We start from the raw sequence: 26,187 nt of genomic DNA, 5'->3' as shown, positions 1-26,187 counted from the left end.
AAATTGCGCACTAGGACTGCTCCATCGTTAGTATAACCGACTACAGAGGAAGTCACGTCGCACTTTTATGTAAATGCGCGTAAAGACAACCTGCGTTTCAAACTAACAATGCTAAACAACTGAATAACTAATTAAAGAAATTGGTAATAACTAAATTAATTACGAAATTACTAAAGTTATTGTTACTTATGACTAAACTAACACAAAATTATTACTGGATTATTACAAATTATAACTAGTATAATCAATAAAATAATTACCAACTAATTACTAAACTAACAAATCTAGCCACCTGACTAACCTAACAAACTGGTAATTACAGTAAATAAACTCAAGAATAAGTAACGTAACAAACTACAATAACAAAACCAACTCAACGAATAAACTAATTACAGAATAACTAATACACCAACTAAACTGACTAAGTAAATAAGTGAACTACATAAACTAATTAAATAACCAATCTAACAAAGTTAACCAACCGATTAACTAAGTTATCTGAAATAGCAAAATTATTCACTTATAACCGGCCTAACTGTAATAACCAAGCAAATATATTTAACTTACAAGCTAATCAACTAATAATTGACACAGTGAACTAGCTAACCAAGCATAACTGACTTATCCAACTAATTATAACAAGACAAAGTGCGAATAGAGAGAGCCGAGCGAAACAGCTTGTGCAAGGAAGGCTACTAGGGGGGAGGTGCCATGTATAATTTAAACACAAACGCATCGCACGTAAAGTTATTTTGTCAAAAGCGCCCCTTGCATTCTCACTCTACAAGTATTCCGAAATGAATGTGGGAGAGGCGCCTTTCCTCGTGAAAGATTTGCATGATCGCGCAGCCCGTCCAGATTGCTCACTGGATGGATGGATGGATGGATGGATGTTATGAGCGTCCCCTTTGGAACTGGGTGGTGGGTTGCGCCACCAAGCTGTTTCTATTATAATGCCTAATGTCCTACCTAGGTTAAACAATAAAAAAAGAAAAAAAAAACAATATGAACTGCTACACCCAAATTTTCTGATCCCCTAGTGCGAACTGTGCTTTTGTACGTCTGCGTCTTTTCCCTACTTTTCTTCCACCAATCGCCTCTTACTAATGCCTATTGCGGACATGTTTGCTTTGCCACTGCTCCCGCTGAACCCAAGAGCTTCAAGGAGGCCAGTGGTGCCTAAATCGACCGCTGGGTAGACGTCTTCACATTCTAATAAAACATGCTCCATAGTTTTCCTAGCTTTACCGCAGCAAGCACATGCTTCTTCTTCCTTCTTATATCTCGCTTTAAAGGTGCGTGCTCTAAGGCATCTCCATATCGCTTCGAAAAGTAATGAGCCTTCTACTTACGCCATCACCTTCTACTTACGCCATCACCTTCTACTAACGCCATCACCTTCTACTTACGCCAGCGCCTCTGGTGCCACCTTTTGTCCCTACATAAAATTCTCGGGGAAGTTTCATGAACAGAAGTGGTAGTTTTACCCCTAGACGAGACTCTGAAAATGAAAGCAAGATTTAGCGTTGCGCTGAAGGCGTCTCAGAACGTCGATGTGATGGCGAATGCTGCAAGCGGCGTCGTGGACGTCGCACCTCGGTGGCGCACGAAATGAGACCTCCCCATCCCTCCCCCCAAACGAGTAAAAACCATTGTTGTTTGTCAGTGCCCATAGAACGGATTAGATAAACTCGGCTGGACGTTTACGGTTCGTTTCGCTCAGAGTGGTCTATGCGCCACATTACAGTATGGAAAATCTGCCGTGCGGAGGCCCGGAAGGTGGAGGAAGGTTCGTGAAAGGGTTCAGTTGGGTAGGTGCAACACCCTCTAGAGAACTTAAGGCCTTCGGGCTGTACCCTCTCCGCTTGAGCTACGTCACGCAAAAGAGGCCTACATAGAAGTTCCGTGCAGCGTGCTACGAAGCTACGTGAGTTGAAAATGAGACGCGGAAGACCGAGTGGGCGACGACGGCGATAACAATTGGATTAATTCCGGGAACCCTGCCGCTCCTTGGATAGCTGCGGGCTTTGAAAAGTCCTGGCATGCTGCTACATGCTTCCGAGTGCACTTTCTTTCTGGACGTGAACCGTGCATGCAGTCTCTGCGCTTATGCTGCGATTGTGGTTGTGTCTCTGGCAAGCGTTCATTGCTGCGGAATCTGGATTACGTTCATGCCAGGATATGCCTAATAAGTGCTGCGTGCCCAATTGCTGGAGAAATTACAAATCGGGGCCGAAAAATTATGCGTTCATGTTTCCGCAAGATCAATGACAATATTGGGTGCCAGTGCTAAGGCAAAGAAGAGAAAAGCTGGAATTATGCGGATTAAGGCAGCTGTTTCTTTGTATATAGTTGCACAAATGTTTTGTATCTCCATTGCTGAACTCATTTGAGGTGTTGTAAGTACATGGACTGCGGCACTGTATAAAATAACGCCTCGAAAGCCAAATTATTCGTTTAGGGCCTAATCTAGACTGGAATAAATACATGTGTCCCGAATGTGAAGAAGGGCACACCAGTGAAGTTGTTAAGGGATATGTGTTATGCCGCAGTGCTAACATTTTGTTGAAGAACTTCTATGGTTGCATGAACGGCAAAGTCTTTGACGCCGACGATAAATCAATGCAAAGAAGTCACTCTGAAGAAGAGGGCAGCACTGTGACTTTTCAATATACGCCATGCTCCCTGCCATCATTTACCAGAAGTTCGTTCTCAATCCTAAGGTTGAACCAGCTTATTTTTTATGGACGGGCGTTTTAGTAATGCAGCGCGTAAATAGTTTTGCATCAATAAAATAATATTGAAACACCTTCGATTCTCTGCGGGCCATCTGCTCAACTATGCCTAAAGGGAAACAATAACTGCGCTCGGGTTAACGTTGCCCATAAGGGCGCGATCCATTCATTCAACCCGTATCCCGGAGCGCGCCGCCGGCCTCTTCTCCGTGACGTCATTCGCCGATAGACGTCACGTCGTCAGGCCTTCTCTTGTTGCTAGGTGACGATATTTCCCTTTCTCAGCTGTGTGCGCTGTGCGATGTGCGCTGTGCTGGGCATCACGCTCACGCCAGGGCGGCGTCTCCACAATTGCTACCGCAACAAAAATACACAGGAAAATACCACGGGTAGTAGACGCTGAGCATCTGGTAGGGAGGCGGCAGTTTCAGGCAGCCGAGCGCGCCGAGGGCATTGTGGAGAGTAGAACGGGTGGTGGAGTGCGTTCACGCCGACGACGTCATTAAGGGCTATCGCAAACAAAACAGAGCCTTGGAAGGTATGTCAACCGTGGGGAACCGATGTCCCAAAAGGCAACGCGAAAAAAAAAAAAGGCCCAGGAGGAGAGAAGGGGTGTTGTAATGGAGGTTGGCTTGCCAAGGCTATCTGCCTGCTCTCTCCCAGTATTTTACTTACTTCACGTTTTATTCGAAAACGAAGTGCATGTAGTTCTAAGCCTGTTGAGAAACCGCTAATAATTTTTGGTTCCTAACACACACGTTGCTAATTAAAAGTATTTAGCTTGCTTTTAATTGCCCTAATTGTCGAGACGTCAACTAGCGAGTTGTACAGAATCGTAACACACGGGAAAATGAGACGTTCAAAGCAAGGTACACATCGTGTGTTGATTTTTTCCGCCGAAGGGAATAAGCCCCCGCGAAATATTAAATGTACCATGCGACTATCTACCAGCGTGCACCGGATAGCGGCATCATCAGTCTCACCGGATAGGCCAACTATTATTACCATAACTTTCGCTGCTTTTATTTTCTTCAAAAATTCCTTTATCCTCGAGCAATATATTTTTCTAGGAGAAACTTTACGGCGTTTCTTAATGTAATGGTACAGCGAAACTGTTAAGAGCTACTTTCCCCCACACTATTACACTCTAAAAACAGTTGCACTCTTTGGGGTGTTTATTTGCCACACAACGATAAGCGTCATCTGTCTTGCCCGCGTGTCCGTTGTTTATCGCGGCGAGCCCGGTAATACCAAGTCACGAACGGCATGCGTGTTATCAGCATGACAGAGCATTCTCGACAGGAAAGTAGCGAGCGCAGCGCTTTCACGAAAAGGAAATGCGGGCAAGACAGATGACGATTATAGTTGTGTGGCAAATATACATCCCAAAGGGTGTAAACTCAGAGTGTAGACAAATGTGCCCTGTATCTGCCATTTGAACGTCGCCATTGGAAATGACAAATAAAACTTCACCGTACTAGAAGTTCCAGCTAGAGTGATGTTGTGAACAGATAGTAGGAAGAATCCAGAAGGAATAGTTATTGTTACTTATTTGGGAAGTAACTAGCCTATGTAATGCGGTCTTCTTCAAAGGGTTGGGTACCAGTGACCGCACAATTTTATCTTTAGCGGGTTACCCAGATGAACTCCTTTTGTTCTCTCAAACTAGCCCGGATAACGGCGCTGGTTTTTGGCTCAAGGTCACTTAAATGTCGCCGGCAACGGGAGCTAAAAGCATTTCATGCTTGGAATGGTGCTAGGCAGGCCATGTAGTGCCTGGGGCGGATAAGCGAGGGTCTATTGGAGTTAGAGAATGGATGTCAGGAGAAAAGAAGCGCAGTCGACGACAGCAGAGAATTGTTTGGATGAAATTAGAAAATTTGCGAGCAGGATATGGAGTCGGCTGACGCAAGAGCGAGGTAGTTGGGGGATCTCTGGGAGAGGCCTCCGTACCGCAGCAGACATGAATAGGCTGATGATGGATTTGCCAAAAAGAGGACCTGCGATTCAGATGTTCTTCGTTTGTCGTGGGACCCCAGGTTCAGCCACTCGCTGAAGGACCTGTGCCCGTTCGTGAGCGGACCAACGTCCCCCCCAGGCAGCGGGCTCCGAAGCTACCGTTTCATCTTCATGCTCGCCAACTTGGTGCATGGGTGTTCCACGGTACCTTTCTACACGTTGTCAGTGGCCTACATGGACGACAACCTCACGCCCCAGAAGTCCAGCTGGTATATCGGTACGGCCGCATGAGCTGGGGTATTCGACTGCTGTTGAAGCTCATGAATGCAATCAATCAATCAATCAATCAATCAATCAATCAATCAATCAATCAATCAATCAATCAATCAATCAATCAATCAATCAATCAATCAATCAATCAATCAATCAATCAATCAATCAATCAATCTTCAACCACTGTTGGAGTCCATGCAATCAATCAATGAAATTGGTATTGTGCTTTAAGAATATGAAATTTTTTCATACATATAGGCAGACAAGGGTCCCATATTCAGCGTCTGTACCAGTACCCTCGATGAAAGTTAAATGAAATAAGAAGCAACGATATAGCGAAGAAGGCGAAGTTTCAGAAACTCTAACAATAGTCACACGGATAACACATCAGTACAATAAGAGATGAAATTGTCGGAAGCACAGTATACTACTACGATAAAAAGCGGTGGCATTGAGATATGAATTTACTAAGCAGTCTTTAGATAGATCTTGAAACGCAACAAAAGTACCCGCGTTACCCCACCCAATCCATACCCAACCTGCAAAAACATTTTAGAGCGATATTCATGCAAAATAAATAAAATCACCTATTATGCAAAATAAATAAGAAATAAACAACAATTTGGGGATATTCAACTCTCAGTGCCTGTACAACCTGCTTATTCATTTTCTTGCCGCGCGCATGCTTTTCAAGCATGTTTCTTCCTTATCATGCAACTGAGTATGCTTGGCAGCATGTTCGGACGTGACCGGGCACGTTGCGAACAGATAGAGGATCTGGGTCCTCCAAGTTTGCTGCGTTACATACACGTGCTGCTGCGAAGGTCAGGTCCATGGAGGAAGAAAAAGTATAGGAGGGAGCATTACGCCACCCATTCAGTCTTGGCAAGCGAATGCTCCGTGAAGCCACAGTGGTGGTCCAACACGTGACTTCTTGCGTCGAGATCGCGGAGCGAGAATCGGTATCTGCTGAGACGTTTGGTTCCCAGTAGCTATGCCAGCAGTTTCTATTCGGTGCGCGCTTGGTCAGCGGCCCTGCCATGGCTGTGCCTGCAGAGCGGAAACACTAAAATCAACCACGCACTTCGACGTGCGATCACGTGTTGGGCCGAAGGCAGGGGCGTAGCCAGGGGGGGGGGGGCTTATGGGGCTTCAGCCCCCCCCCGAAATTTTTTCGTGCTGTCCATTCACCGCCGACCAAAGCAAGCCCCGGCGCCGTAAATCATTCTGGATTTTGTCTAGAGCGTCCTTTTCACGCTCAAAAAGCCATTTCACCGCGAAAATTGCCAACTCGGGCTGGATTTCGCGGCAACGCCCATGCACCAGGAGTCACATAACGCTAGCAGCCCCATCCGAGCACAAAATTTCAAGGACCTTTTGATGGCGAACGGGCTGGCGCGGCATCTCGCGGAGGCCGCGGAATCTACACTCTATCATGGAATCGACGGAGCGCGTGGATGTTAATTCCGAAACTTTATGGGTATAAAGTTCTCATAAACTTTTGATGTGAAAGGTGCATTGATATTTCAAAACATGTGCTTTAGATTTTCAATTGCGGAACTTTGTAAGTTTAATGTTCCCATAAATATTTGGCGCCAAAGGTGCATTAACTTTTCCAAAGTAACACATCGGGCCATACAACGAGACAAGCCAAATCAACACACTATCCGACAAGTTGTACAAAGCCCGCAGCGAGGCCCGATGGGACGAAGCGTTGTGGTGATTCATTCCTGCCGTCATGTCACATAAAAAAATATCAACATATTTTTCACCTGCGCCAAAGCATCCAGTGAAGACACTAAAGCCAGCTAAGTTAACTACGTTCTTATTTATTTTTTCTACTTTGACTTTTAATCGCGAGGACACATTGATCCCCTTCAATTTTTTTGTTCTCGCTCCCCTGCCCGCGGGCTGCGAGAGCCAGCCAGAGCGCATGCGTTTTTCTCGTGTTGCCCCGACCACCGCGCGGCGCACCTCGGTGCACACTCGGTTTTCTCTGGCCGAGTGCATTTTCGTCTGGCAGTTTTAGACGCTTTCTGGCTAGCAGACGAGAAAAAGAAGCAATGGTCGCTCGCCGCCATCACTGTGGGGACGATGGATTGCACCGCGTTCGCTGGAGCGCAACCTCTCCAGAATGTCTTGCCTCGCCGGTGTAGGATACCGAGCAGTATGCGCATGGTTCTTGGTGGACCAAGCGTCTCGTGTTTTCTTCGATATTCCTTTAATAGCCACATTAGTTGCCCAAAGTAGGCATTCGATTGTGACCAACATACTTTCCTTCGCGTTTTTTTTTCATTATGGTGCCCCGCCCCAGAAAAGGAAAAAAAAAAATAACGTTGAGGCGCAGCGAATTGTCGCGTGGTGAAAGTTCTATCTTGGTACTTATTTTGCGGAAAGTAATGGGCCATGGCACGCTTCAGCTGCGGATACTCTTAATATATTATTGCAATAGCAATTATATGGAGACTCTAGGCGCATTCCTGCCGTCGCCGTCACCCTCATGTTCCGCATAAATTCTAAGGGCGATAACATCGTGACCGTGCACCGCATGCTGTATGTGCGAGTGAAAGCATGTGTGGGGTGAGGGGGAATGGGTGAGCCGACGATGGTGGCTCAGTCTTGCGTGCGCAAGGGAGAAAAGTGAGGAGCAAGTGCGCCGCCTTCGGTCGCGCACAATACATGGGGGGAGTGGATGGAATGGGGACGGGATCTAGGATTCCGTGAATCTGTGATTGCGTGACGTGTTTATTTGCCTTGTTTGACCCATTATATAGCGTGACTCTTTCTTGGATACGTAGATTTATTGGAGACTTATACGTATGTTTTGTGTACACGTGCAGTGAACTATGTTTCCAGTGGCACTTTTTTGCCCGTTATCAAGCTGTGTCTTCGCATTTGTATATTCCATTGTATCTTCGCATTTCTAATGTACGAGGGCAATCAAATGAAAGTGAGCTTACCCACCCCGCGCAATTATGGTTCTGTTCATTATCTGCAAGGCCTGCGCGTAGCACACAGGCATCTGTGATTTACAAAAGTGACACGCAGGTTTGAGGATAAATGTTCTTTAACGCTCTCATACACTGGGATGAACATGGTTGCATGACGTAATGGACGCTCCAGAAGTGGAGCAGCGTAGTGCCGTGAGGTTTTTGACAGCTGAAGGTGTTTCCCAAAAAGAAATTAAGTCACCGTATGGCTGCCGTGTACGTCGAACATTGCATTTCATTGGCCACTGTGAAGCGTTAGAACAAACGGTTCAAAGAAGGACGTGAAAGTTGCAAAGACGATCACAGACCGGGCCAAAGCCATCGTGCAACCACACCTAACAAAATTGCAAAGGTTGATGAGCTGATGACACAAGAACGGAGGATAAGCATCGATGAACTGCCAGAGCGTGTGAACATCGCTCACGGTTCGGTTCACCGTCACCGTTCACGCCGTAATTCATGAACGTTTCGGCTATCGGCTCTTGTATGCGCAATGGATGCCCAAGATTTTGGACCACCGCCAGAATACTGAGATGTTCGGCGCTGGCTTCACTCATCTGATCCGGTATGACAATAAGGGTGACGATTTCTTGTCTGCAATCGTGATCGGAGACGAACCATCATGCCACTACTACGAGCCTGAATCACGACTGCAAATCTTATAATGGAAACATTTGAATTCACCACCCCAAAAGAAAGCAAAAGCCGTCATTTCCGCCGGACAGGTATTGTTGACTTTTATTTTTCGATTGTCAGGGGCCATTACTGTTAGAATTTGCTAAATCTTGAGAGACTATCAATTGTTTCCCATATTGCTGAACGCCGGATCGGCTGCGTGTCGCAATCAAGAACAAACTACGTGGAAAATTGACGAATGGGGTCATCTTGTTCCACGACAATGCCCGTCCCCACGTCGCTGATGTGGTCAATACAAAACTGGCAAAGTTCTAGCGGGAAAGATGCAACATCCGCCATAGAGCTCAGACCTGTCGCCTTGCGACTTCCACATTTTGGGGCATCCGAAAAAACAGCTCAAGGGAACCAGATTTGTCTCGGACGATGGCGTGAAAGTCAATAGCAGACGTTTTGAAGCAACAACCCGAGGAGCTTTATAAGACGGGAATTACGCGACTCGTTAGTCAATGGGACAAATGTCTAAATGCTCATGGAGGCTACTTTTACCCCGTTCGTCATATATTCCCATTGGCTCACTTTCATTTGACTCGCCCTCGTATATTCTGCAGAATTCCTGCTTTTTATACGTGCTCTCTGCTGCGACTATAATTTCGGTGCAATTACTCACGATACACGACCGGTGACAGCTGCTCCTGCGTAATACATTGGAACAAATGACAGCGTCATTGAGATTTTTCACTGGCCGTTGCATATGTACAAGAATGTAAACAAGGATCTTGAATGACAAAGTTTCATTAACATATTTGTCCTCAACTTGTTCATTTCATGGTCTTTACATTTTTCATATCAGCGGCATGGAATGCTTTGGTGGTTTCGAACTGATGTAGTTCTAAAGTTCGTGTGATATTTTCTTTACTTATTAAATAGACGAAAAACATGGAAGCATTGACACCAGTTATGTTGGGCACAATTTTTGGCACATACGAGTATAATATTTTATGAAAAGAATACATATTTTACTTGTATTGACAGTGCGTAGCGTTCAAGAATTCGTTTGCAGCAACTTTGGCAATGATAATGCAGTTATTATTCATGTATTTGATCCATAGGCGAATTGTTTAAGAGGAAGCTTTAGCTCGGGCCGAACTCCGACGTGGCCTATTCAGATACACGTAAAACGTAGAAACGCTTTTCTGAGATAACTCCTGAATCGCTTTTAATGAAATTTGTCGCATTTCAGAGAGTAAGTTAAATTCTAGTGCCTGTTGGAAGCGGAATTTTGATTTAGGGCCTGAACATTGTTTAAAATATTTTGAAAAATTCGAAACTTCGAAAGAAATAGAAACACGAAGTTTACAAAGTAATAGCTCTGCATCAAGAACAGATATCCCGCTTCTGTAAACAGCATCCATTGCACCATTCAAAGCGGACAAATTCGATATGTCTATTTGTATCTTACGTGAATTGGTTATGTTATGTACAAGGGTTCTGCAAAAGCCGTATTTCCATAAAACTTCATTTTTTTAGACTCATGTGTAACATATCAACTTTGTCCGCTGTAGATGTTCTGTTATGTGCAAATCACAGAATTGATATCAATTTTCATTGCTGATATACAGAGTTGTAAACTGCATTGTTTCGTTTCCTGAAAATTTTCGATTTTGCCACTTTCCAATAAAATATTGACTACCTAAATCGAAAATTCGAAACAAACAGTCACTAGAATTTATGTTTTTCTTTTAAATGCAACAAACCTCATCAAATTTGGTGCAGTGGTTGCCGAGAAAAACCAATTCTCCTTCTACATGTATTTAGATAAGAGCATCCGACCTAATGTTTCCTCTTAGGAGGAGGCCGAGCTGCAACGTTAGCCCCCCCCGAACGAAATTTCTGGCTGCGCCACTGGCCGAAGGGGTTGGCTACAATCCCGTTGTGGTACGCTCCCTCCTGTCCTTTTTCTTTCTCCATGGCCAGGTCTCTAGGAGGGGACTCAGCACTGTCTCACAGCTTTATTTTACCCAATGTACACCGAACTCATCGTATGAAAGTTTGTCATGCAAGGATTAGGGTGCGAAGAATTTTTATATGTATCCAACATGCTTTAGAACAAGAATCAGTCTTAAGATATTTTTACTGCAGTGATTTGACTGGGCCACTCGCAGGCATCTACTACACCGCAGCCATCATGGGGCCAGGTGTCGGCTTCATCCTGGGTGGCATATTTCTCGGCATCTATACTGACGTCAGCGTAGACCCGTCGAGGTGAATCTCGCAGCACGAATATACTAATGCTGAATGCCACTTGTAGATAGAGGTACATCGAAGACACTCTTTGCTTTTGGGAGTGAAGGAGATGTACTCTGCTCAGCGATTGACACGCGAATATCGGGGTGCAGGGTTTTCGCGAAACTTAGCGAAAAGCAAAGGACGCGATACATGTGGGACCAACTTTGACGCGTCTGTGACGTATCAGAATTTGTGGCGCATCTTTTGGGCCCTTTGCTACTCACTAGGTTGCGCAAAAAAAGAACGCTAAGCACCTCGAAGTTCGCGTTTCAAGCGGTGGCGGAGAGACTCTCACGTTTCCTCAGATAAATAGGTGCAGCGAAGCACATCGTTGCGATGCTCTTATGTAACTGAAATTGCATTGACACCATAATATGACATCTAGAGTCTAGTCACTTATTAAAAATACCCACCGTCAAGTGTTCAGCACCTATGCATTACGCAGGGAATGTGACGCGCACAGAAAGAAATATGACTTTTTACAGTCGCGCACAGTGTCTTAATGCTTGCAGTGCTATAGACAAAGGCCTACGCACATCACTCGTGCAGTAGCGCGTCTAATTACCTCACTGCACGTGCGGGAGCTTGCATGATTCTCCAATTTTCTCTCTGATTTTCGGCAGTGTTACGTGTTGTTGTTCTGGGCGCACTGCGCATGGACACCTAGAATCTGTCTCGGTGTTACCGCGAGACAGTAAAGCAGCAGCAAATATTTGGGGACGGAAGATGCGGAAATTTCCGTTTTCATCAAAGAAGCGGGCAAGCCTGGAACTGTTGATTTGGCACGTGCCTCAATGTGGAATTTTTTGGTTCACCAACTATGCCATATATTACAGGTTATTTGTTGTCATTGCAGTAACATAGAAAAGTCACAAACTTCGGCGTTTTTCTTTTTGGCAATTACAGTAACGGTATAAAGGATGCTTCCTGCTTGTTGAAAGCCCCTTTTCACACTCGTTAGCTAAACAGTGTTAGTAACTTTCTTTCTTTAGAGATCAGTAGGCCTTTGTAGAAAAGAAAGAAATAATTCCCATTCGTCTGTCTTCCACTTTATCCGACTCTGTGGTGCCTTCAAGAGCTTGTCTTATTCAATATGTGCTTTCTTGTGCGAAGTAATTTCTTCGTAAAAGTCTTTGAGGGTTCTATTTTTATTAGAATACCTGTAAATTCTGACGTGCAGATGGTTAAATCAATGTTTAGCCAATTCAATATTTTTTGAAGTATTGCTAAACTTGCTCAAAGTTGGAGGCCATAGAAAGATGTGATTCAGAGAATGAATGGAGTGATGGTTCTTGCCTAAGTTAACACATAGTTTCTCTAAACTTCACTCAGACACGTTGTCAGTGAAGTCCTGTATGGAGTAGTTCGCGTATTCCTTCATTGGAGCGCCAACTACTTTCTTTTTATGAAGCATGAGATCATTGAGGATGTGTTTTTGAATTGCTGCAAGAGAATGTTGTTTTGACATGTACTCCGGGGAAAAGCTAATACAGAATTGCCACTGACTGATCGCGCGCACTATATTGAGGTTTATCTTGACCTATAGATACATGATATAATCATTCGTCGAAGAGCGATGACATCAAGCAGGCCGCCGTGCTTAGAGGTCCAGATAAGACTGGTGGCATTAAGGAATTGCGATTCGTGTGCACAGTCTTTCGGCGAGCATATTGCGTAGAACAAGCACAAATTGCGCGAAATGTTATGCGCGAAAAGCTGTGAGGACGATATTCTGAGAACTAATTAATCAATTGACCGCCATGATATTTCTTTCCAAACTGCTGTCAGCCGATAGCTGCACAACCCAACTTAAGAACTTATTTGGAATGCTGTATTGATATAACGTTTGTAAGTGGCTTCTAACGATACACAGGAAGAAAAAAAAGAAAAATGGCTGCATGCAGTGGTGCAGCGCTTAGAACAACTGACTCACCAACAATTCGTTATGGGTTTGGATCTCGTCGGGAATGATTTAATTTTACGAAAAACGAAGGTCTTGAGTCTTATTTTCGATGACAAACCTATCAGCACGATCTTCCCTGAATGATCTGGATCAATGCCTCCTTTACTAGATTCCTGCCGCGTTGTCCGGTAATCTCGGTTCCGGGCCCTCTCCCTTTTCTCTCCTCCGCGAAAAGGCAACGAGCGCCTCTCATGGCGAACGCCTGCAACTTAGATCACGTGCTGCGGAGTCTGAGATTACTATGACATCTGTTACCGTCTCGGCGGCCCACGATAACGCTCGCTGACACGGATGCATTCAGCCGCCGCTGCCACATCCGCCGGAAGTTGAAAAGGCAACGCGCGCCGGCTCACGGAATTTATGCTGAACTAAGGTGACCGCCGCTACAATGGGAAGGCGAGCAACGCAGCGGGCATCTACTAAAGGAGGCATTGTCTGGATAATGACTACTGGCATCAAAAAAAAGCGCCGCTATGTGCTTGCCCACTCGTAGTCATGTTAGGAGCACAAAATTTTCGATTTCTCTGAGGCTCCGCAACTCAAACACGAGGATATATGTAACCGGAAATCTTTTGAAAAAAAAAAACTATGTATTTATTTTTTACGAAACAACCCTATCACCCCGAAGGTACTCTCCATTACACGTAATACAGTTGTCCATTCTGCGATTGCATTCTTCGAAACATTTTCCAATCTCATCTGTTTTTATGGCCTAATAGCTCCTCTCTCGTTTTTTCCCCTCAGCTCTTCTACGTCGTGAAATCAGTCTTTTCATGTTATTCTTCATCCGAGGAGGAAAATAAAATGTCCCACGGAGCGAGCTAAGCTGAGTAAGCAACGCGGGCACCTGACCTCCCTCCGTGCAACTTTTTTGCTTCCTTGGATGGACAATGGCATGAAGGGTCTGATTTCACGACGTAGAAGAGGCGAGGGAAAAAAAAACGGGAGAGGAGCTATTAGGCCATAAAAACAGGCGAGTTTGGAAAATGTTTCGAAGAATGGAATCGCAGAATGGACAAATGTATTATGTTTAATGTAGAGTACCGCCGGGGTGACAGGGTTGTTTCGTAAAAAAATAAATACATCCATAGCTCTTTCCAAAGATGTCGGGTTACTTCTGGGTACCCCACCGTATGCTGCGACTTAACACTGCAGAACTTTTTGTTTTTCAGCAGTTAGTGTAACTGAAAACGAAAGAACACGCCCGCCATTTACGCTTGAACAGGCGCTGAGAAATTCTTGGCTTCAGAGCCTGTTTCGGCTACAAAATACTAAGTCTGTGTTTTGCCCAAATAACTAATAGATTTAGGCGTGCGGAAGTACGTAAAATGTTTGCTATTGAGAGAAAACGTTTCTTCCCGTTTAGCACAGAAGTTTGAACTTTGATTTCGATAATACTGCAATGTAATGAAGGGATACGGAACTATTAGGTCTCTGTTATGGTATCGCCTATTGTGTTTTGAGTTCCTAGGACTGCTATCTTCGTTTTGCTATTCTTCCTCGCGTATTTATACCTCTCTTATCGAGTTTTTTTTCTGTTCAACAACAACAACAACAACAACAACAACAAACAAACAAAAATCGTGTTCCCTTCGCATATATATGAAAGGTTGTGCTGAGTGTAGGTCTGTTAAACATGTCACACACTAAACGTTCCATGCATGCCTCATAATACGCATAGATGTGATCCTGCTTGCCACGTAACATTGAGGCGCCTACTTTGTCGACGTCCACTTCACTGGCTTTACACCGAAGCAAAGTTCATGCTTGATGAGTATACCTCGCAACGACTTCTAGAGCAGACGATGATCCACACGAAGGAAGAAGGAGACCCAAAAACGATTACCAGTCGCCTAACCAGGGATGTCTTAGTAGGGACGTTCACATAAATGTGACAAGTGCCACATGGCGTCGCATATCTAGCGCATCGCATCCGTGTAAACAGCGGTAATGTGCTAGGAAGGTGCATGAGAGTATTGCTACAGGAGAAAAAATTATGGGGTTTTACGTGCCAAAACCACTTTCTGATTATGAGGCACGCCGTAGTGGAGGACTCCGGAAATTTTGACCACCAGGGGTTCTTTAACGTGCACCTAAATCTAAGTACACGGGTGTTTTCGCATTTCGCCCCCATCGAAACGCGGCCGCCGTGGCCGGGATTCGATCCCGCGACCTCGTGCTCAGCAGCCTAACACCATAGCCACTGAGCAACCACGGCGGGTGCTACAGGAGAGGCTACAGTTCGAGACGGAGTGAGTCGTCTTGTCGATTGCATGTAAACCCTCGCATATCGCATTGAGGCAGTGAGGGAAAGTGAGACGGGCTGCCGCCATGCACTCGCCTTCATTGACCGGCGCAACGCAAATCCCGGGAGACGGGTCCGGGCTTATTTTGGACGAAGAGAAATGCACCCCATTGAAACGATGTCGCACAACGTTGCCGTGATTCGCTAAGAAATGCTATACGCTATCGTCGCAATAATATAAACGGTGCTAGCGTCTAGCCTCAGACATTCCTGGGTACAGGCGTGTCGGAACACAGTGAAAAACAGTGGTAGTCTGTGAAGGTGTTCGGCTCATCGTTGTGTGGGGAGTAGGATCACATGTCTGGGTAACACGTTGACCAGCCCTTGTTCTCGATAAACCTGAGACTTCGACACTGCTTCTGTGGCTCCCGGCCGAGGTATGCCCCGTTCTACCGCCGTAGACCAATTTTGTCAACGCCACATTTTGAAATAGCCAGATGCGCTGTTGTGGTTTGTGCAGCATCGGCATGTCGCCGTCCAGCAACGTGTGGGTTGGCGCCTGGTGGATCGGCTTCGTGATTACCGGCTTTTCGGCGCTGCTCATCAGCTTGCCTACGTTTGGCTTTCCAAAGAGACTTCCGGACGCCGTGAACACCCACGAGGCACACGAGGTGGACTTCCGCGCGCTGAAGGGCGACACTTTGCAGGTGCGCCTCGCCGACATGCCCAGAGCCGTGTTCTACCTGCTGCAAAACTACACGTTCCTGTTCATCAGCCTGGCCGCCACCGTCGAGAGTGAGTCGAGTTCGAGAAGCCGCTGGCTACATAGGCCGCCAGCCCAAGCCGGTTTTCGCTCATAACTGATCAATATTTTCGCAAGCTGCGTAATCACGCTCCATCACGCGCCCTCACACTTGACGGCACTCACTCGCGTTCACAGTCCCTGCCATTCACACTCACCGGCAGCCAGTCACCCTCATACTTGCGTTCAGTTGCCTGCACTTACTCACATACGTAATTACGTCCACCATCACTAATTTACAGTCACTCATGCCCATGCTATCGCCCACGCAACGTGATTGTCACCGAATTTCGTTCTTAGTGACATTATTCGGCCCTCACTCCTGTTAATTCTGACTTCCACTCAGAGCCTTCCTCACTCACTCACACTATATCACTCGTAAGTGTCCACTAGTGCACTCTAATGTATCCACTCAGTGCAGTTGTGAGTGAGTATGTCGACCTTTGCTTAGTCGAGGCTCTTCGAGTAAAAGCCAGCCGACGTGGTGGCCCATCGGTTTTCGGTGCTCTGCTGGCCGAGCACGACATAGCGGGTTGTCTTCCCGCCCGTGACCACTGCATTCTAATGGAAGGAAACCAGCGGCACTTTCGTGTACTGCCCTTTCTGGGCACGCTGAACAGTCTCGTGTGGTCGAGGTTTAGTTCTCGAACCTCTCTCAATCCCCCCTCCCCCCCCCCCCCCCCCCCGCCCACTCCACGTTTCGGTGCATCATACAGCGCGTGAGTTGCGTTGGCAGTCTAAAATAAGGGCTTACGTCGGGAGTTGCCATCTAACTACATCGGAAGGAGAAATTGCTTTGCTCGGGATTCATTACAATTAACTTTATTAGGTTTGTTGCAATTACAAGCAAAACCTAGTGTCTACCGTTTATTAGGGAGCCGGTTGCTTACTTGCGCTGTAAATAAAAAAAAAGAAATAATGTATGCATGTCACGCAAGCTGCAAACTTAACGTCTGCTTCAGATACCCGAACAAATGTAGTTTAGAATACTGGAATGTCGGTTTTTGGCGGAAAGCATATACAGTAACTTTGTGCTAAAAGGCACAGCGTACGAGAACCATGCGAAACTAACTAAACTCGGGTTCTCTTGGTGGCTTTGTCTAGTGATTTACTTGGTTTGCTTGATATATACCGGAGAGCCCTATTAAGCGACGAATACAGCCGACAGTGTGCTAGTATTGTCACGTAGTATATCAGTGACGCTTTAAAGAAAATATACATGAAGGACAGAGTCAGTGTTATTTTGCAAGCAACAAGGACACATTTTTAATTTTATTTGTGTTGCTGTCCTTCACGTGTCATCAAAATCTACAAGGAGTCGCCCATTTTTCCTGCAGTGATGATTGGCTCTGGCTACTTGAACTTCGTCACCAAACTGTTCGAAAGCCAGTTCGGAATGACTTCGTCCGGAGCAGCACTCCTGCTTGGTGAGAGCAATCAGTAGTTTCTCTCTGAAATTACGAGCAACATGACTTCATGTAACCTATACGAACACTAAAGGCGGCCCAAGGCAGTGTTGCTAAAGGAGGCTTACGTTTCGGCTTCCACACAGAAGCCTTATTCACTCCCGTGACTTGCATAAAAGAGGCTTCCGTCCAGAAGCCGAAACGTCAATCTCCTAACGAATTTTCAGTTTATAACGCAATTTATTTCTCGCCCAGCCAAGATGTTCTCCAAATCGTTATTTAAGTAGCTCGAATTGGCCGGTCGATTACGGCATTGTAACGGCGGCCATTGAAATACGGCAAGAGGGAGCCATTTTCGGAGTTTTTTTGGAAAAGGGAGGAGCACTGGGACGTGTACACACTGTAGCGTAACTCGCAGACTACAGCCTTAAAAGTGCTAAGGCAAAACCTGAGGCAGCGAACAATATCAGTAAGACAGCAGCGTGATAGGAACTAATAGAGCGTGTCCACGACGAACTTCATTTCGCCACCCCTTCTGCAAACGATGCCTGTTTGTAGTTCTTAGCGGAAGAAAGAGCATGTATGCTTCGAAGAACGTAGCTTTCTTTTCATGTTTCATTCCTTTCCTCCGACTTTTCCCGTTTTCTTATCGTGAAAAACCGGCTGAGGCCTTGGAATGAATGAGCAGGGAGATAATGGAGACTATGGGATAGAAGCTGTGGTAAGGGAAGGCATGCCACCAGAAAAAAAAAGAACAATCAAGCGTACAATGCAATTTGCCTCGTCATTCTGCCCAAGGCTGCCTTGAATTGAAATACAACAGAAAAGCGGCGCCAGAGTTTAATCGCCCACGCTCTATGAATTCAATGAGTTCGATTAATTCGTATGATATACATTGACTGTAAACACGGTAGCTTTGTTTTACTGGTGCCAAAATTAGAGGAGAGGGATCAGCGTAAAAGCTATGAAAATATCTTCTCTAAAATGCATGTTACTACTTTTTTTTTTAATCTATTAGCGATGGATGGATGGATGGATGGATGGATGGATGGATGGATGGATGGATGGATGGATGGATGGATGGATGGATGGATGGATGGATGGATGGATGGATGGATGGATGGATGGATGGATGGATGGATGGATGGATGGATGGATGGATGGATGGATGGATGGATGGATGGATGGATGGATGGATGGATGGATGGATGGATGGATGGATGGATGGATGGATGGATGGATGGATGGATGGATGGATGGATGGATGGATGGATGGATGGATGGATGGATGGATGGATGGATGGATGGATGGATGGATGGATGGATGGATGGATGGATGGATGGATGGATGGATGGATGGATGGATGGATGGATGGATGGATGGATGGATGGATGGATGGATGGATGGATGGATGGATGGATGGATGGATGGATGGATGGATGGATGGATGGATGGATGGATGGATGGATGGATGGATGGATGGATGGATGGATGGATGGATGGATGGATGGATGGATGGATGGATGGATGGATGGATGGATGGATGGATGGATGGATGGATGGATGGATGGATGGATGGATGGATGGATGGATGGATGGATGGATGGATGGATGGATGGATGGATGGATGGATGGATGGATGGATGGATGGATGGATGGATGGATGGATGGATGGATGGATGGATGGATGGATGGATGGATGGATGGATGGATGGATGGATGGATGGATGGATGGATGGATGGATGGATGGATGGATGGATGGATGGATGGATGGATGGATGGATGGATGGATGGATGGATGGATGGATGGATGGATGGATGGATGGATGGATGGATGGATGGATGGATGGATGGATGGATGGATGGATGGATGGATGGATGGATGGATGGATGGATGGATGGATGGATGGATGGATGGATGGATGGATGGATGGATGGATGGATGGATGGATGGATGGATGGATGGATGGATGGATGGATGGATGGATGGATGGATGGATGGATGGATGGATGGATGGATGGATGGATGGATGGATGGATGGATGGATGGATGGATGGATGGATGGATGGATGGATGGATGGATGGATGGATGGATGGATGGATGGATGGATGGATGGATGGATGGATGGATGGATGGATGGATGGATGGATGGATGGATGGATGGATGGATGGATGGATGGATGGATGGATGGATGGATGGATGGATGGATGGATGGATGGATGGATGGATGGATGGATGGATGGATGGATGGATGGATGGATGGATGGATGGATGGATGGATGGATGGATGGATGGATGGATGGATGGATGGATGGATGGATGGATGGATGGATGGATGGATGGATGGATGGATGGATGGATGGATGGATGGATGGATGGATGGATGGATGGATGGATGGATGGATGGATGGATGGATGGATGGATGGATGGATGGATGGATGGATGGATGGATGGATGGATGGATGGATGGATGGATGGATGGATGGATGGATGGATGGATGGATGGATGGATGGATGGATGGATGGATGGATGGATGGATGGATGGATGGATGGATGGATGGATGGATGGATGGATGGATGGATGGATGGATGGATGGATGGATGGATGGATGGATGGATGGATGGATGGATGGATGGATGGATGGATGGATGGATGGATGGATGGATGGATGGATGGATGGATGGATGGATGGATGGATGGATGGATGGATGGATGGATGGATGGATGGATGGATGGATGGATGGATGGATGGATGGATGGATGGATGGATGGATGGATGGATGGATGGATGGATGGATGGATGGATGGATGGATGGATGGATGGATGGATGGATGGATGGATGGATGGATGGATGGATGGATGGATGGATGGATGGATGGATGGATGGATGGATGGATGGATGGATGGATGGATGGATGGATGGATGGATGGATGGATGGATGGATGGATGGATGGATGGATGGATGGATGGATGGATGGATGGATGGATGGATGGATGGATGGATGGATGGATGGATGGATGGATGGATGGATGGATGGATGGATGGATGGATGGATGGATGGATGGATGGATGGATGGATGGATGGATGGATGGATGGATGGATGGATGGATGGATGGATGGATGGATGGATGGATGGATGGATGGATGGATGGATGGATGGATGGATGGATGGATGGATGGATGGATGGATGGATGGATGGATGGATGGATGGATGGATGGATGGATGGATGGATGGATGGATGGATGGATGGATGGATGGATGGATGGATGGATGGATGGATGGATGGATGGATGGATGGATGGATGGATGGATGGATGGATGGATGGATATGAGCGTCCCCTTTAGAATTGGGCGGTGGGTTGCGCCACCAAGCTCTTACTATTATACTGCCTAATGTCCTACCCAGGTTAAACAAGAAAAAAAGCACTATGAACTCCCACAACAAAATTTTCTGATCCCCTATTGCGAACTTTGCTTTTGTACGTCTCCGTTTTATGTCGTTTCCCTACTTTTCTTCTACCAATCCTCCAATCGCCTCTTACTAATGCCTATTGCGGACATGTTTACTTTTCCACTGCTCTCGCTGAATCCAAGGGCTTCAAGGAGGCCAATGGTGCCTAAATCGACCGCTGGGAAGGCGTCTTCACATTCTAATAAAACATGCTCCATAGTTTCTCTAGCTTTACCGCAGCAAGCACATGATTCTTCTTCCTACTTACATGTCGCTGTATAGGTGCGTGTTCTAAGGCATACCGATCTCGCTTCGAAAAGTAATGAGCTTTCCTTTGAGTTGTCATAAATTGTTTCTTTCCTGATTTCGTTTTTTTCCTCTTAAGTAGTTACTCGTGGCAGATTTCTTTTCCATTGCCGGCACCCATGAGATTATTTCAGCCTCTCTGACTCTTCGCTTGACGTTCTTTGTTTCTGTGTGGCACGCCCTACAGGCCGCATACTTCCTGGTAAGCTTCCTAGTTCTTTTCTTTCACTGTGAAACAATGTTTTTCCTGTACAGATACCTCAACACTCTCCCAGCCCATTAACTTTCTTCCATATTCCTCAGTCGTTCCCTCATACTCAATTTTACTGCAAGCTTCCCTCACTTCAAAACTAGTCCCACCCATATCACCCTGCACAGCTTCATTTGTAGTCTTTCCGTGAGCGCCCAATGCGAGGCGTCCCACTGACCTTTGGTTCCCATCGAGTCCTGATTGTAACCCTGATTTAAAGCAAACAACAGCATTTCCAAAAGTAAATCCTGGAACCATTGCACCTTTCCACATACCTCGGAGCACCTCGTACCTTTTGCATCCCCATAGCGCTCTTTGCTTCATTGTGGAGGCGTTTCTCTTCCCCTTCACTGTTTTTTTTTTTTTTTTGTGTGTTTCCATATATCTAATGCCTTCGTTTAACCAAATACCAAGGTATTTATATTCTGTTACCCGAGGTATTTCCTGGCCCTGCATGCCACTCTCTGTTCACTGTTTTCATTGAATACCATAACACCTGATTTTCTAACACTGAATTTCAAACATAAATTGTTGCCTTCCTGTCCACAGATATTAGCCAGACGTTCGATATCACTGCTTGTTTGCTAGCAACACAGTGTCGTCCGCATAAGATAAACCTGGAAGCTGCTGCTCTACTACTGTACCCACCTGTTTGTATGAGAGATTAAACCCGATATTACTTCCTTCTAGCAGCATCTCCATCCTCACCATGTACATCATAAACAGCAGTGGGGATAAGGGCACCCCTGCCTCAGTCAATTGTTGATATCAACCTTTTCCTCGGTCCTCCCTTCCCATTCAACGGAAGCGGCATTTTCTAGGTAAATCTCTCTCAAAAGCTGTAGGCAATCGTCACCTAAGCCTTCCCCTTCCAGAATATGCCACAAAATGTTGCGGTCTACGTTGTCATAGGCTCCCGTAATGTCTAAAAACGTCACATATAACAGTCTGCTTTCTACTTTTGATATTTTAGTACACTGAGTGTGAACAAATAAGTTCCCATTTAAACGCCTACCTATTGTGAAGCCAATCTGAAGTGCTCCCAGAATGCCATTATTCTCTGCCCGTGCTTGCAGCTTTAATTTGATTGACTGCATTGCTAGCCTGTATATGACCGATGTAATGGTCAACGGTCTATACGAGTGAATTCATTTCTCCCCCTTATCTTTGTAAATTAACTTCATTCTGTTTTGTCGCCCACTGTCTGGCGACTCCAACTAAATGCTCGACCACTAGCGGCCGCACCGATAACAGCTCATCCAGGTTGAAGCTTGAAGCAAAAGAGGGCCTCTTACGATGGAATACGCTGAAAAGAAAATGTGGATGTCGAAAGATTTGTTGCGTGCCATTGTGCGTGTCATCGCGGTGGAATGACAGCAATGTGTGATTTCATATTTTCGTTAAAGAAGCAGACGACGCGCATCGGAGTGCGACTTGGATAAGAAACTTCGCCTTGAGAAAAGGTGGCGACTGCTGGTGGTACACCGGTTTGCTCGAAACACTTCACTCGGGTTTTCTTTTTTCCCGGGAAGCAGAACATTGATTTCAATATCTTGTTGGCGTTTCAAATCACTGAACGTGCTTTGTTTAGGCAGGAACTTTGATAAGTTATAGTGATGCACTTTAATTTTTAAGATTCATTTGGTTTTCTTCGTTTCTAACTATCGGCCCTAGAATCTGTGTTACTAGTGCTCTAAAACGCAGGATTATTCTGGCTAACGTACTTTTCTCTGCAGACACGGTAGCAGGAATCATAACTGCCTCGGGACGTCTGAAGTTGATCGTGGCAAATGTTATGCCACGAGGCGGCATATCGTTTTCATAGCGTGCTTTAGTTTAGCCATGCAAGCGGAAGATACTGTGTTTTCATTCAGGTAGTGGAGTTGTCAGTTGATTTGCGCGCAAGATTTTTAGAAGCGAGAGCAAACAGCGCTCATTCCAGTTTCGGAGTGGTATACTTGTGAACAGCGCCGATAGTGTGTTTCCCGACGCCGTGCACACAGATAAATTCAATTACAACTGATTCGATTCGTTTCCAAGTCGTGCACTTACAGCAATAGAAGTGACTTTGCCCAGAAGAAAACCTTCGGTAAATTTTGAAAACCTCTCAGAAGAAACTCAACTTGGTCCGATTGGCTGTTATTCACTTCCCGCGTTTCACTTGGTTTTTGAGAAATTCAACGGGCAGCGAGTGCCTGCCGTGTTCGCAAGCCCGAACTCTGTACCTGGAACGATTGAGGTCAGAGCGCTGTATTCACACGGAAAAGACGACAGGTCGTGCGCTAACTACCAACTTATTTTATTTCCGAAGAGCATGGTACTGTAGCGACAAGACGAGTAGAAATCGAAGCACGCGCAAACTAACATTTACCAGATATGCACTTTCATCTCTGCTCAGAGTAATCGACGGGGCGCTGACGCAGTTAGCACCTTGTACTGAGTACCACTCGCACTGCCCACTTTGAGCACTAACAACTAAGCATCAGTCAACGGACGCAGGCGACCTTATTGCACGTATCAGCAAACTATAGAAAGAAAGCCACGGCCCCCGACTCCCAAATGGAACTCTCTTCTTTGTTTTTATCCCCAGACACAAAGACCAGGTATAACGTTACAGTTTTTCTTTCGTGCTGTTGAAATACACATTGGCATCGAAATTCAGGAGCTATATGTGCCACGGTGCCGCTATAGACTTAAGTATTTGAGTATCTAATGCCAGCGCTACACAAGACGAGAAAACCACTTCAAAAACGAAAAGGTTATCAGAAATACAATTACTATAAGAAATGCCGCGTATTAAAAGAAAATACTTGTAACAACAACAAACAAGACACACGCCATGACTTTATAAGTTTCATAACTTGATTTAGGGAAAACAGGGGGAAGGTGGTTTGATGGAAATTCAAGAGGATGAGCAAAACGGGAAGAAGTTGAAAGCGTGAGCCAACGTTTCGACAAGGGGACTTGAAACACCTTGAAGAAGGCAAGTCCACTTGTCGAAACGATGACCGCTGCTTTCACCTTGTTCTCGTTATGCTCATCGTAACTTGATTTAGTCATTCATGGCCTTCAAGAATAGTATACGCTTGCGTATGGGAAACGAAAACTATGTATAAACTCTGAAAGCAGAAGCACGGGTGTGGAACCATAAAGAAACGTCTTTTTTTTTTTGTCTCACAGAAACTTACGAGGCGTGCTAGCACGCATGCATATTTTTTTTTTTGCGTCGAAAGAATAACAGCGCTGGCAGATAGACGCGGGCAACACAATATTCCTCTTGTCTCTGTGTGCCAGTGCTGTAGTGATTCCTATGCATGTTTACAAACATTACGAACACACAGCTGTTCTAATGTACCGCTCCCAGTCTGACCCCTTGCCTTCTAAAGAATACTGTCTTGCTTAGCAGCGCCTGACAACTACATATTTCACAATGGTCTGGCAAATCGCCGTCACACTTATTATACACGGCCAGGTTGTGCTTTTCTAGAACGCTTATTAAAACAACGTCCACTTTATTCAGTGTATTCCCGGCCCCAGCTCAAAGCAAACATTAATGAAGTTTTACTTCCCTTTGCTGAGCGAAAATTCGTCCTGGATGGATGTCGAACCCAAGACCAACGCCTTTGCTTCAAGTGTTCGTGTGCTTTCAGCAGTCGATTATTTCACCCTCACTCTGAAACTTCCTAGACTCTCAGTTAACTCAGATCTTAGAGCGACGGCTCCGGAAAGGCTTTTGTTCCGGAGTCCAACCACGGACAAGGGCAAATTTTTCTGCAACTTCAAAGCTTTCGTTCTGAGAAATATGTATGGTTTTTCTTAGTAGCTTCGCTCTACCCTCATGTATACGATATTTTTTTCATTCACAAAGTTTCGTCCCATGACATCGAGGCCTCGCATTGCACTGTGAGCCCTCGTATCCGGGTGCACTGAGGCCTTGAGGCAGCATCTGTGGGTTTATTAACCAGTTGCCTTCACCCAAAAAGAACACATGCACGTGACACCTACAACAAAAATGGATGTTCCACAGCCGCCGTCGAGGTCGTGAGGTGTGGCGCTGACTAACAATCGCAGGTTTAGTTCTAGTAGACAAACGTGAATACACGAAAAAGTGGAGGGTAAAACGGCGTCGCGGTAGTTCACTTGGTTGGAGCATCGCACGCGTAATGCGAAGACGTGGGTTCGTGGCCCACCTGCCGCCACTTGTTTTTTCATCCACTTTCATTTCCACTAATTTGTAATTTTTTACTTCAAATAATAAGTACTGCAGTGAAGAGGAATGCCGGGCGATACAGCCACATCGCCAGTCGCCCGGGAGGCGCGAGGTCGAGATTGCCGGTACTGCTCTTATTGTGACGCTGCCAACGCTGCCTGCTGCTCGCTTGTCCTGTACTTTGTTCGCATTAGGTTTTGGTAGAGTTATGCGGTTTTTTCCACCCTGCAATTACGCAATTGAACTCTGCCGTCCGTCATGCCTGACGACGCCAGCCAGTCATCCCCACAAGTTTCACCCGCCATCTTATGTGTCGTTGCCCAGCGTCAGCGGGATCTTGACATCTTCAGCGGCACCAATTAGAAACTCGTTGAAAGTTGGCTGGCACTGTGTGAAAGAGCGAGCACCACCAACCGATGGGACGATCCCCAAATGCTCAACAACCCGATCTTCCATTTATTGGGCGTCGCCCAGCTGTTGCTTAAAAACTACGACGCCGATCTCCGCACGTGGTCTACCAGCATCGCGGAAGTTTTCCGCCGCCCTGACGTGCGCAAGCTTCGCATTCAACAACGCCTACTAAGCTGATCCCAGCAAATTGCCGAAATGTTCGCCAGCTATATGGATGACATCGTCGACTTCTGCCGGTGTGTCAACGCGA

The 26,187-nt window shown here is 45.9% G+C and overlaps 1 protein-coding gene across 2 annotated transcripts in view; it reads left to right on the top strand.

The window, feature by feature from the left end:
• The window catches only part of LOC129381699 (solute carrier organic anion transporter family member 4A1-like), a 74,974-nt gene that overhangs the window by 9,719 nt on the left and 39,068 nt on the right, over positions 1–26,187 (top strand). For both annotated transcript variants that reach the window (XM_055064759.1, XM_055064758.2), the window contains exons 3-6: positions 4,775–4,971; positions 10,756–10,855; positions 15,608–15,882; positions 17,227–17,316. In XM_055064759.1, coding sequence (XP_054920734.1) covers positions 4,775–4,971; positions 10,756–10,855; positions 15,608–15,882; positions 17,227–17,316 — 662 coding nt within the window. The remainder of the gene's footprint in view (positions 1–4,774; positions 4,972–10,755; positions 10,856–15,607; positions 15,883–17,226; positions 17,317–26,187) is intronic.

The sequence above is a fragment of the Dermacentor andersoni genome, chromosome 11 (assembly GCF_023375885.2).
Source record: "Dermacentor andersoni chromosome 11, qqDerAnde1_hic_scaffold, whole genome shotgun sequence".
Lineage (NCBI taxonomy): Eukaryota > Metazoa > Arthropoda > Arachnida > Ixodida > Ixodidae > Dermacentor > Dermacentor andersoni.
The sequence above is the reverse complement of the archived record's forward strand: the minus strand, read 5'-3'. Positions and strand labels throughout refer to the sequence as shown.